Source organism: Amyelois transitella, chromosome 27 (genome assembly GCF_032362555.1).
Source record: "Amyelois transitella isolate CPQ chromosome 27, ilAmyTran1.1, whole genome shotgun sequence".
NCBI lineage: Eukaryota > Metazoa > Arthropoda > Insecta > Lepidoptera > Pyralidae > Amyelois > Amyelois transitella.
Window position 1 is genome coordinate 1,371,062 of NC_083530.1, and position 14,139 is coordinate 1,385,200.

General features: G+C 33.5%; 1 protein-coding gene across 1 annotated transcript in view; it reads right to left on the reverse strand.

Moving 5' to 3' along the window:
* Window positions 1-408: 408 nt before the first annotated feature.
* The window catches only part of LOC106142114 (tyrosine-protein kinase receptor), a 37,980-nt gene continuing 24,249 nt past the window's right edge, over window positions 409-14,139 (reverse strand). The window contains exons 19-29 of the mRNA XM_060952068.1: window positions 13,622-13,837; window positions 12,793-12,960; window positions 12,070-12,264; window positions 11,845-11,963; window positions 11,274-11,380; window positions 10,731-10,814; window positions 8,620-8,684; window positions 7,188-7,279; window positions 6,422-6,551; window positions 5,329-5,467; window positions 409-4,896 (exon numbers count right to left, since the gene is read on the reverse strand). Coding sequence (XP_060808051.1) covers window positions 4,231-4,896; window positions 5,329-5,467; window positions 6,422-6,551; window positions 7,188-7,279; window positions 8,620-8,684; window positions 10,731-10,814; window positions 11,274-11,380; window positions 11,845-11,963; window positions 12,070-12,264; window positions 12,793-12,960; window positions 13,622-13,837 — 1,981 coding nt within the window. The 3' untranslated portion in view covers window positions 409-4,230. The remainder of the gene's footprint in view (window positions 4,897-5,328; window positions 5,468-6,421; window positions 6,552-7,187; window positions 7,280-8,619; window positions 8,685-10,730; window positions 10,815-11,273; window positions 11,381-11,844; window positions 11,964-12,069; window positions 12,265-12,792; window positions 12,961-13,621; window positions 13,838-14,139) is intronic.

The window sequence follows — 14,139 nt, forward strand, 5'->3', positions numbered from 1 at the left end:
TATTTATTATGCGTACGCTATAAAAAAAAAACCAGCGTGCACACTTAGAAAATAGAAAAAAAAGAGAAATGGTTCGGTTGACCAAAGTTTTTTTTATCATTGGTTTAACTAATCCTTCAGATGTCTGTCATAACTTCTCTGACGACAACTCAAGAAAACGGAAATAAATGTTTTGTTAGCCTATAATACAATTGTTTTACCATGTACAATTTATATTTTGAATTATAATACATTCAAACTTTAATGAAATGAAACCTAAGTAACAAATGTACGAGGGAAAATTATCATTATGAAACTGAATAAAGCTGTGGCGACGAGTAAAAAAAACCACGGAAAAGATTAATAAAAAATGACTGAACAGGAATGTGAAATAAAAATGCAGAATACATTTATTATTAATGACTTTATTCTTGAATATCAATTACACTTTTCTTTTATTGTTATTTTATAAATTTTACATGCGTTTCGTATTTATCGTTTAAGTATCATATACAAACGTGCGATCTATTACATAGCGTATATATAAATATTTATATACCACACTAGTTTTTGTATATGGGCTCGTGTATGAGAACTATGCACAAACTCAATCGTATATTACTCAAAAGAAAATTCATTAATTATTTTTTAAATCTTCGTTGTTTCAAATTCAATTCAAGACGTTTTTTATTTAATATTTAAAAATTCAATAGAAATATGAGAATAACATTTCAGAGTCACTCGGTTCAAATTTAAAGGAACTTTTTTCATTTCTCTTTTCGCCCGTAACTATACTAACGTCACAACCACGTCTCATATTTTATTAAAAAAAAAGATTTTCAAAGTGAAGACGTTTTTTCTTCTAATTCAAAAAGAATAATTCTAAATTGAGCAACATTATTAGAAGTGACAATAAAACGTTATTCGTCAAAGTAAATGTTAAGAGCGTGTGATTGTTAATTGATGTGTAGAAAACTCATATTTTCACTTACATTTAAGCCCTATGTTTTTAAGAGGAACTTGCAAATATAATAAATTAATAATTTATTGAACAAAAAACATAAAGGACATGAGATTATTGGGTTAATTATAAGGTCTTATTTAAAAAGTAAATATTGCAATTATCTTGTTTGTTCAATAGTTAGTTATTGTCATTTTGAGGGAAACTTAGGAATTGTATTTTTTTTAATACAATTAAATGCGGCAACAGGATTACAGGTATAATATAAAATTGTTAGTTTTATTTTGAAAAGAATCAGCATTGATTGACGTAAAAATATTTTATTATAATTTTTTTAATAAAGGTAAAAAAGAATGAGAATGAGTAAGGGAACGAGTAAGTAGATTTATTTGAATTATAAGAATTGATTAAAAGATATATTACAGCGAATCCGATGTATAGCATATTACTAGATTCCCGTTAAAAACACTTTTCGAGTTTTATCATGAGTGAGCGTTGCGACCAACACATTAAATTTTAATAAACTAGTAGATAATCTGTTTGTCTGTAATATTTTAAAAGGAGCATTAAATAAATGCGAAATTCTGTAAAAATGGAATAATTTCGTGAGAAAAGGGTATTTTATAATCAAGAGTTACTTACTCTTGATTATAAAATATCCGGTTTCAGTTCTATTTGGTGATTGGTGTAAAAATTATAATTGATCGAAATTCGCCGTAATTTCTTCAAAACGATCTGCAGTAAAATCAATTGAGAACGTTCAACAAAATTTACCTTATACCCTGTCATTTCATGCCCAATAAAATGCTTTAATTAAAAAATGTCGGCACTACTATGATTAAAAAAAAATTAAATGTTTTCTCTATTTCCCCTTAATCTATCTTATTTTAATTAAAGCATCCTCGTATGTGATTAACACACATATTTTTTTTAAATTCATACAATATATAATAAAACTATTTTAGTGGTAGGATTTCGAAAATTAATAGGGCAACAACAGAAATAACTATCGGGCAACACACGTAGACTTTTGTACAACTTAATTTCGACTTACGACTAAAAAAACATAACGTTATTTTATACATATAGTGTATAAATGTTCTTGGGGCGGAATTACACAAATCACTACATTTTTTTTTAATATTATTTACAAACATTTTAAGCGCTACTACGTCTTAACTAATTAATCTAGATTTTGAGAAAACTGGATTTTAGTCGCGTAATTATTTTGTTATTTATAATTCTTGGAATTATAGTTATCATTTCGCACTTTGTGCCGTTATCATAATATTGAACTCATAAATTTTAAGATATTTAAAAAAAATGTTCTACTAATTTGGGAAAATATGAAGCCAAATTAAACCCGCAAATTAGTTCTGAACTATCTGCTGTCACGCATATCAAATTATTTTTGTTTTAAATACTTTTAAAATTATAATTCCATGAATTATAACATCACACGTAACGCGCTTCCAGCAAGTAAAAAAAAAATCAATTAATACTCATTTCATTAATTCGTATGATTGCCTTAAGTATATTAAATTATAAAGATATTCTATAAGCTGTTTAATTTTTCTGTGTGCGTTTATTTTTCTCAATATGTTTACAGTAAGATCGAAAATTGTACATTTTTCTCTCGATGTAGGTATTTTAAAAATAACCTGCTACAAAGCTGAATATAAAAATTTACAAACCATAAACATAACAGAGTCTTAAAAATAGCGCCAAATGTATAATTTTATCATTAAAAAAAAAGACAAGAAAAAATAAAAACTAGTACAAATTACCTTCAACAGAGGCTTAACTCAATCTGTGGAAGGTAATTTGTACCGTTAACTTAAAATAAAATCTTAAATGTATGTATGTAGATATAATTTACAAATAAAGTACTTTTATTTGTAAATTCTACATAGGTACATACATATCGTCACGTTTGTATCCCTTGTGAGTCAGATAGAGCCAACAGTCTTGAAAAAACTGATAGGCCACATTCAGCTATTTAGATTAATGATAGAATTGAGATTCAAATAGTGACAGGTTGCTAGCCCATCGCCTAAAAAACAATCACAAGTTTGTAAGCCTATCCCTTAGTCGCCTTTTACGAAATCCATGGGAAAGAGATGGAGTGTTCCTGTTCTTTTTTGTATTGGTGTCGGGAACCACACGGCACCTTGTAAATTCTACTTGAAAATAATTGCCAATGTGCACTTTCCAATGCCGGTGTATTTTAATTTTAACTCTGAAATATCACAAAAAGTACTCAACTTATTATGGCATTACGATTTCAGGAATAAATTTAATATACTTGGTGTATAATATATATTATACATTTGGCGCCACTGTGTTCTCAGTGTAAAAAATATAAAACTAAATCCCACTAGTTAGAACTACATTTTGCAAAATATTATGAGCGTATTGAGCAACAATTATCGAATTTTTTTTAACAACAAGCGTTTCGGGAAGCCATCTTTTTTTTAACATATAAATAAATTTCTACTACTTTTTTTTACATAAGGCCAGTAAAAATTAAGTACAAATGTTTTTAAGGTCAATTCGGGAAGAGGTTCTTTTGTATATAAAAGATACATTATTTTAGAAATAAATTTTAGAGATGGGACAGTAAAATAACTATTTAATTTATTAACAATTCTTTTTAGAAAATTTTATACCTCATCTTGCCGTAACTCTTTATTTGAAATATTCGTACTTAATTTTCGCCAACAACAAATATCGATTATAATAAAACAATTGTACAACTGACAAAAATACAAATTTCCAAATGAATTATATACTTTTCAATGTCCTCATAATCTATGAATATGCTTACGTAGTTTCTAATTAAAAATCTACTATTTACACTTATTTATTTAATATTTTCACTAATAAATTAGTCACTTAAAACGGCGGCGGTTTTTTTTCACTTTTCACACACATGCTGAGTTTCAATAGACGGCGTCACATTTTAAGAATCCTTCATTTATATACTCGTAACGAAATCTAAAAAAATTGTAATGTCACTTTTCGGTTAACGTTATTTTTGGTCTAACAATTCGTTGAGCAATCCGAAAGTTGACATGTTATATCAATTGAAATTATTTATAAACTTTTGTGTTACTTGTTATTTATTTTCTTGTAGATACATATGTCAGCAAGTTTTTGTCTTACATAAAATATAGTTTTAATCATGTCTAATATAATAAGACTCTTTAGCATTAAATACAATAATAGTCATTGTAAAGTCGATGTCAAAACGCCGAGTTGCGCAACGAAATGTCAACGAATTGATAAATTTAACAGCTGATTTCCGTATCGACAACGATTTCCCCGCCGTTGCTACCCTGTTTATTCATTTTATTCCTACTCTCATTAGCGATCACCACATCCGAATAATTCTTGTTTTTCTGATTATTAATTAGATTTTGTGCGTTGCCACCCGAGCTTGACGACGCATTGTCGCTATCTGCATAGGGCACATCAGTCAAAGGGCCATTCAATAAACTAGCAGCCGAATTAGATTGTTTTAGCTTCACTTTCTCTTCTTTAACTTCATCTTTAGGCGTTTGTAGATCATCTATTACGGCTTTCTTGGGATCTATCTGTATAGTTTTCGACTCTGACAGCTTATTTGGAGTTACAACGTTGATGTAAGGTGGTAGAATGTTCATCGTGTTCAGATTCACTGAACCGCTGTTCTTCTTCAACGCGTTCAGGTTTTGTTCTAATTGTGCTGCGTCTAGACATAGGGGTTTTAATTTCGGCGCTAGTTTTGGTGGATCCTTATTTGCCCAGGCGGCGATCCTGGGTGGGTCTGGGGATGCGATAGGTGCAGTCTTCCTCTCTGGCACTAGTGTGTTCTTATGATTAGTCTTGTCTATGACTGTGGCGTCAATTGCTTTCGATAGAACGTTCTCAGGCGGTTTTGGTGATGTTGGTGTTATGCTTATCAGTTTGTCGACCTGTGGAAGAGGTATAAGTTATTATGTCATATTAGTCCAACAAGCATCATTTTTAAAAATTAAATTCTTAAAGATGTATTTCATTCATTCATGTAATCCCTATATCCCTTGCGGAGTAAACAGAGGCAGCAGTCTTGAAAGACTGACAGGCCACGTTCAGCGGTTAAGCCTTTATTATAAATAAAGCTGTCTTACTTGCGTAAATTAAATTAAAAGGCCATAACTTTAAAGAGAAGAAGTTTTCAGATCCTAATTCAGGTACCATGTATTTTTGAATTTCTTTCATAAATTCCAATTTAAGATTCATTTAAGATAGCGGGCTCCATAAAAAGCAATGTAGGTGCAGTCGAAGTTTAAATTAAAGAGTTAGTTGATCAAAGATTATAACTTTTATAACAGTAATGCTTTATCTACGATATAAAGTGGTCTTACAGCAGGTCCATTTTCTCCGTTCGGTTTGCCGTCGGCGGCCGGTCTCTCGGTGAAGGAAGTTTCCCAAATGATCGGCTTATCATCCATTTCGGATCCTGAATCTTCGTCCATGGACGCGCCTTCCACTGAACTCAGCAGTCTGGTGGTGAAGAAAATTGTATTATTTTCATTTCATAGTACAAAACGAAGTCGCTTCCGCTCTCTGTCACTATGTATAAATCTTTAAAACAACATAACGTATTATGTTGCGTTATTTTAATAGATAAAGATTAAAGAGGAAGGTTTATAAAGTACGTACATACATATAGTCACGTCTATATCCCTTGCGGGGTAGATAGAGCCAACAATCTTTAAAAGGCTGATAAACCACTTACAGCTATATGACTTAATGATGGAATTGATATGCAAATGACAGGTTGCTTGAAAAATCGAATGATGATGAATTGTTTATTAGCATTCTCCTTTGTCGCCTTTTACGATATCCATGGGTAGATATGGTCCTTTTCAAAAGTGCCAGGAATAATTAGGTATATAACGTCAGCATTGCACCCGTGTGAAGCTAGAGTTAGTTTATAATAATGTTAAGATTTTTATTCTTTACTAGTGTACAAAATGTTAATTGACAGATAATAATCATTTCTCTATAGAACAATGAAATTGCATGATGCGCATAAAGGCACAGTTTCAAATCCCATCTCGGTTATGTACCAATGGCTATTTTCAAAGTTATGTACATTAGTTTGAATACTAACCATCGTGACTAATAACACCGTGAGGAAACCTGCAGATTCAGGCAACTGAATGTGTAACCATGGATCCAATACGGGTTAGGTTTATCTGCAAAGGTTACGGAGGTCAGATGGGAGTTGCTTCGTGTAAAAACCTGACTCACCCAATCTAGGTCCAAGGCATATCCCAGGGCTCCGCTCCAGAGAAAAGCCTGGAGGTGGAGCAAATCAACGCAAACACACCGTTTTTCTCTATGGCTCCGTCGACGCGGTGGAATCTTCATCCACCAGCATCAGCATCTTATTAATTTTTTATCAAGTACGCATAAGTATTTCTGAACATGTAAAGTACTAGAAATGCCAACCTGTCAGTAGAATTAGACGGCAGAAACTTTGTGGTGGTCCGGGTCTCGGCGGCGGAAATAGCGGAAACATCCGCGCGTCTTGCGCCCGCGCCGCTCGACGCCATTGGAATGTTGCCATATTCTTGTGATGCTGCAGTAACAACGTTGAAAGATAAGCGAAAATTTTAATAACGTAGTTTTGCTTTCAATTCCAATAGATATATTTGATTTTCATGAAATTATCGTCAGTAAAAATGTAGTATAATATAATATATTATTAATTCATTATAATAAATCACTCAACTCAGAACATTGAACCTGGGACCGTATGATGTAGGCAGGCACATAACCTTTCCAGCACAGAGGCCAGCAAATCAATTGTTTATGTCTTAATTACCCACAGGTAGTTAAATATTTTGACTTTAAAGCTTAGGGCTTTTTCCAGCAGTCAACCGAGCGAGTGAAGTATATCAGTGATGATATAATATTTAAATTACATACATACTTACATATGGTCACGTCTATAACCCAAGCGAGGTAGACAGAGCCACCAGTCTTGAAAAGACTGATAGGCCACGCTCAGCTGTTTGGCTTAGTGATAGAATTGAGATTCAAATAGTGACAGCTTGCTAGCCCATCACCTAAAAGAGGAATCCCAAGTTTATTAGCCTTTCCCTTACGACATCCGAACAAAGAGATGGGGTGGTCCTATTCTTTTTTGTAATGGTGCCGGGAACCACACGGCATTAAATTAGCTAGACAAAAGACTACAAATTATAATTGTCACCTTTCAGTAGAGGTTGATATTGTAAATCCTCCGTTTCTTGCGGGTCCGCCGCCGTTGGCGATTTGCTATGAAGTACCAGCTGATCCATTGAGCTAAAATCACGAAACACATAAAACAACCTACTCTTTTTTTCAGCCAAAAAATATTTTTGATAAAAGTGAAAAGATTAATATGATTGTGTAGTGTTTTCTTAGTATTAAAGTATTTTTAAGTAGAGTTTTAGGGTTGGATATCAGCATTGCTAATGCATGCACTGCTCCGTCTAAAGAGCAGTTTTTCTTTGTTATTAAATGTGTGTTTATTGACTGCTTTTTCGTATTATTTCACAAAATGTCGTAAAATCTTATTAAAATTATCATAATATTTCATTACAATCATTTTTATTCTTATTTTTTTTAAGAACTAATTTCTAAAAATAAGAAAAAAGAACAGTCATTAAACTCTTGGACAGTTACCAAATTTCGGTTACTAGAACAACATCGAATTTCGAGGGAGACACATAGACAAAAGTTAGATTTTGTAAGAAGTTGGTGATATTTAATTACAGAAAATGTTGGTAGATATACTTGTAAGTTCATCTACTATGGATGTAGTCAAAGGGTGTATTCAAATTTAAATGTGCTGATATTTTTATTTACTCATATTTATAATTGATAATTTGACAAATTTTGGTTTTTAAATCAAAACTTTGGTATTTTAATATCGTTTCAAAATAACGTTTTGATATTTATGCATATTAAATACAATAACGAACATCGCCCGATTTTAATTTATATTGATGATGTTTTCTCTTCTCTCTTTATATTACACAAACATTTTATTGGTGCAAGCGTGGCTAGTCTTTGGCTTATGGTATAGTCGCACATTATTATAACTTCTTTATAGTAGGTACAACTTACATATAACAACAGAACAAGAGTGTAATACATTTTCACGGTACGCGTGTTAAAGTAATAATTAAATCAGTTTAATAGTTGTGGATCAAATAAATTTTCTTTGTACAATACAACAAGTGAGGGCAATATAGAATTTTATTTACTTCAGTGGTTGTAGGCAGAAAACAATACCAGAGAGAGAGAGAAAATGGCTTTAATCACATGATTTTATAATCAACTAGCGGACCCGACAGACTTCGTTCTGTCAAAAAGATTTGTAATATGACAGTTTTTTGTTCCTATCTATTAGACCTACATTGCTTAGACAACAGTGAACTTTTAAATGCCGTAAAAACGATCCTTGAGCTTCGACGAATATTAAAAAAAATGAATTGGCCAAATTGGTCCAGGCGTTCTTGAGTTATGCGCTTACCAACACATTTAGCGATTCATTTTTATATATAAAGATTTTGAGCCTTAACCCCCACAATGTTTTACAATCTGTGTAGCTCCTAAATCCATTCACCAGTATATCTACCAACTGTGACAAACGTTACCTAGTGTCCGGTAGAGGGAGGTCCTGCGGCGACATCGGCACCAGGTAGTCACACGCCGGCGCTCGCTGCCAACATGCCACGCTCAGTACACATGCAGGAAGATGATAGAACATGTTCTGTGGTCTTTTCAGTTTTGTTGGAAACATTGTTTTTTTTTTTTGGACCAACGATTGGTGTATCCCAATTTGTGTTAGTTGTTAATATATCTTAAGTTATATATCATTTGAAAGATTCGCTTTAATTTATATGGCTGTGTGCCGTTTTTGATTTTAAACTTCTTTATTTCAGTAATAATTTAATTGATATGATAAATTCAATCATACAATTTTAACAATATGTAGTATCTTAAATTGAAGTTATCGTTAACCACAATCGCCAAATATTGTTAGGATTCGCTTGTAACTATAGATTAATTATTACGAAAAACATGTTCATTTTGTACTATATCATATTCACAGACATTGTTAGAAATATGTTTCTGCAACATTTGTAACAATTGATTTGTTTTAGTGTAATTATTTTTAATTCACATTAATCACCTAAATAATTGGTTGACCCATCTTTAAATTTGTCTATTTAATTGGTATAAATGATATCCTCGATCCCGTATTGCAGTTGACTAGTAAAAAAAGACCACTGAACTTTCTGTTATAGCAAATCAGCATCTTCCTGCATTTCGTCTTTAAACTCTACACGTGCATAATCCACTGGGTTTTATAATAATAACAAATTAACAATATTATCTATTTTACTATCAAACTTCGTTATAACTTCTGATATTCGAGTTTTGAATCACCAAATCACGTTGCATCAGTGTTTGTTGATTTGACATCTTTTAAAGTCATAAATTCAATTGATTTCAGAACTGGAAAGTTTTATTTTTAATTCAATCTGTTTTTGAGAAAAATAATCTTTTTTATAAAACCCAGAGAGAAAAGGGCAAAGGTCAAATAAAAGAATAGATATATAGGTATAGATCCTCGCTATAGCTACTAGGCAAGTAAACATTGAGTTTTTGAAGTATTCCGTATAACAGAAGAGATTCTTTGAAATGTCCACGATGATAAGCGTAATGATTTAAATGAAACGATGAATTCTGTTAAAAAGTTAACAAATTACATGCAAAAATGAGCATAATGAGACATAAATTGACAATGTCAACATTATAATTTTGATGTTAAACAATGATTGTATACATTCCAATGAATCTCTTGCTAACTACAGGGCTTGGCTAAATTTCTACGCGGTTTTTCATTCAGGAAGAGAGGGGGCATAGAATAAAATAAAAATGAAATGGTATGTAATGTAGGTACGGTCATGCCACTCGCAAGCGGGACTCTCAAAAACGTTTCTAACACTGATATAGAAGAAAGAGTAGACCAATTAAAAAAATAAAATAAAACAAATGTATCCAGTTACTTGCTTCTAGTAGCCAGAGCGAAAACATTTGGGAAGAAACAAAGTTAATTAGTATTTTATGTAGTAGATTTTTTATTAGACTGTTTTATTCTGTTTTGAGAATGGAAGGTTACTCATTAATAAATGTATTGAAATTCTTATACACAATAGGGATATTTAAAATGACAGTGGCGTTATTCTAAACAACAGTTCTATTTTTTTTTTCAGAGTATATAATAAAAATTTGTAAAAAGATATTGTTTCTTATTTTGTCTACACGGTGTTATTTCTGGTAGAGTTAAGTGCGTCGGTAGTTGAACGGTGTAAGTTGCCCGATTAAATAAAAGCGAAATAAATATCCTACCGCGGCCATTAGTTTGATTACTAACCAAAGCTTACGGCAAAGGAAAACACTGTGAGTAAACTGATTCAGACAAGCGTGTGTCATCATGATATTAATCAGTTAAGTTCCCCTGCAAAGGTTGCAGATGTCAGACGAGAGACACACAGTGGAAAAAAATTACTTCAAGACATAGGTGTAATCGTTTGGTGTCGTGTAATTCACTTCTCATGACTCACATAATATGATTAAAGAAAATCAATGTTTAATTAATTGTAATTTATCAATATTCAGAGTTATTTTCTAAGTAAAAAGATTTATCTCTATTTGTGTAGAATAACGCCATGAAGCTGGTAAACTTAGCGGTACGTACCTGGGGCCCGTTGGCAGTGGGCTGGTCAGCGGGGGGGAGGAGGGACCTCACCACGGGGAGGGGGGCGCTCACTATCTCCGGGTCCTGGGGGGATTACAATATACCAGTGGGATTATTTACGAACTCTATGAGGATAGGTCTTATTAGGGTTCTTCGTCAGATTTATATCTGATTAAAATAGAAAAGAGAAGACTAGATATATACCTTTAAATATACAATCAGTCTCGTCTTTATCCCTCGCGGGGTAGACAGAGCCAACAATCTTGAAAAGATTAATAGGCGACGTTTGGCTGTTTGGCTAATAATAGAATTGAGATTCAAAGTGACAGGTTGCTAGCCCATCGCCTAAAAAAAGAATCCCAAGTTTGTAAGCCTATCATCCATGAGAAAGAAATGAAGTTTTGTATTGGTGCCGGGAACCACACGGCATTCTCATTAATATAATTGAAATTTAATCCATTACGTAGCGGTAATCTATATTGAATCTCTACTGTGTTCTGGTTTCCAATTTGAAAATGGATGATGATTAAATTCTAAACTCACCTGCAAAAATCTCTGTAGTCTGTCAAACATGTGCGCGAAGGGCGGTCTATCGTTGGGCGTGGGGTTCCAACACTCGCACATCAGCCTGTATATTTCTTGCGGGCACCCTGTATAGTTAAACTTATGTTGTATATGTACGTTATTTTTGATGAAGTATATATATGCAGTGTAGTATGTTCCGCCGCTTCTTCTACACATGCGCTTTGGAAGCGGTAGTAGGTAGTTATAATTAGATTTAAGAGATGTGACGTCAATAAGTGATACCTTGTATCCAATTTTGAAAATAAATCTATTCTATTCTATATCTACAGTCATACTTATGTATGTAAACTATTATATGTGTAATAAGTAACCTATTATTCATATTAATATATATTTTTTTACAGTTATCGGACCCGTACATTCATCTCAGTTTGGTCCAAAGATTCGACTGGCAAAGAATGACTTATGGCATTAAGTCTATCTGTTGTACATTTTACGTGTATAAAATAAAACATGGATCCGTCAGAAAAATCGTAAAAAAAGTTTTATATTAGTTTGTGTCTGTACATGTAAATTAAATATTCCTCACCATAAGGTTTCTCCAGCCGCCCCCCTCCGGAGACCATCTCCATGACCTCCCGGTTAGCGCAGCCAGTGTACGGCATCACGCCCAGAGAGAACACCTCCCATAGCAGAACGCCGAACGACCTGGAGAAATAATTTTTTACATACAGCTGAAGATGGCCTTTCAGTGTTTTAAAGACTGTTCGTCTTCTCCGTAAGGAATTAAGACTATATTTAAAAAGTAACTTACCAAACATCAGTCTTTATAGTAAAGATGCCATCAATATACGCTTCAGGTGGCATCCATTTGATCGGCAGCATGGCTTTGCCACCTTTTTTGTAATAGTCCGCCCGGTAGATGTCTCGCGCCATGCCGAAGTCAGCGATTTTGACCACACGACCAGGCCCACGTGAAGTCAGGAGGCAGTTCCTAGCTGCTATGTCCCTGTGTAAATTGTGAAAAGAGTTAAAAAAAATTGGGATTGCCTTCAATAATCATATCGTCTAGATATGCGTAGATCCGTATCTAAAAAATGTTTCTATCTGTTATTTGCACACAGGGAGACTGCAACGAAGCCACTAAAACCCAGGTAATAATCTAGAACCAGTCGCACGATAGCTTTTTAAACGAATGCTACTTTTTTTTGAAGCTACATCATGCCTTATTAAGCACTAAATAATCATTTGTTCGGTCAATCAAGTAACCTTTGCTCACGTACATAAATTTACGCACGAAATTCTCTTTTCTGAAGGGTTAAATCTCTCCGTTTTCCACGATATTTGCAAGATATGGTCGATCTTAAAAATTGAAATTCAAAACTTTTATTCATTATTATGGGACATTTCAACATCACTTAATAATTGTCATATCTTTTGGTTTCACAACATCGGTTGATGTCAATTAAATTAATAAAAACTAAGTTTACTGCCACTTCCAAAGCGTCAGAACAGAAGAAGCAGTAACCTCTTTTACCTGTGTATGAATCTCTTCGCCTCCAAATAGCGACATCCTTTGCATACGTCCAGAGAACACAGGAGAAGGTCCTTCATCGTCAGTGCACTAGCCCTCTCGGGCTTCGGTCGGCTTTCTCGTAAGAAATTCTTCAAATCCCCGCCGGCTAAGAGTTCCAGGACTATAAACCTGGTGGTAGAAGAGTTAGGAGTTAGAACGCTAATAGGTATTATAGTGATAGAACAGTGATCAATTCTCTTCCTACCAGTGACATCCTCACCTCTCTGGAGAGGAGCCAGAGGTGCACCTCTTAACCATAATCTTGAATTGGGAAAGTCAGGTTTACTTGTGAGGTAATCTACATTACTAATATATTTTATTTGACATATAAGTTATTAACTTCACTCAATTGTTTAAAGGAAATATTGGTTTGTTTATAAATTTGTTAAAGGATAAACTAAGAAACGATCGCGAATTAAACAAATATTAAAACATAGCAAAGTGTATTTTATTTAAGCAATGAAAAAGGTATTCCAAGATATTCTTCAGAAAGTCAGAAGAAAACTTTGTCAAAAAAATCGTTTAGTCTCTTCATGCGAATGTGTCTTCATGGCAAACCCTAGTATTAAAATGCAAACATACATAATTACATAAAATCACGCTTATTTCCCGGAGACGTAGTAGGAAGAGACCACATCTTTCCACTCGCCACGATCTCTGCATACTTCTTTCGCTTCATATACATTCCTAACTCTCTTCGTGCGACCCATTGCCAGGACATCCTTAATTTTATCAAGATACATTAATGATGAAAATAAAAAGACCAAATCAAAAATTTAAGTAACCATACCTTGGATGTCTATCAAAACATACGCCAATCAGATGCACAATATTCGGATGGTTGAATTTGGCCATGATAGCCGCTTCCATCAGAAAGTCGTACTCTGCCTGTCCGGTGGAGAGTTCCGGCAGAGTTTTGACGGCAACCGGCATTTCTACCGTGTCTCCGGTTCGGTGACGGTAAAGACCTTGGTAGACCTCACCAAAGGCGCCTTGCCCGAGGGCTCTGAAGGATAAAAGTCTTGGATGAAAATCTTTATCCTACTCTATTAAAGGCTTCATTATTAAAAGTGCAATTGTTGTTGGTTAATCATATATCTAGCGTTTGTCACGTTTGCATTGTCTTATGGAAGACTCCATGCCATTTTCTAAGAACTAAGAATGTTAGACCCGTAAATTAGAGCTTACAGCCAATCTCAAATCAGCTGACTTTGTCCAAAACAGTTAACAAACGGACAAAAGATAAATGATTAAATAAGTTATGACTTACTTGCCGTTAAGCTGTGTGGTTCCCGCCACCAATATAAA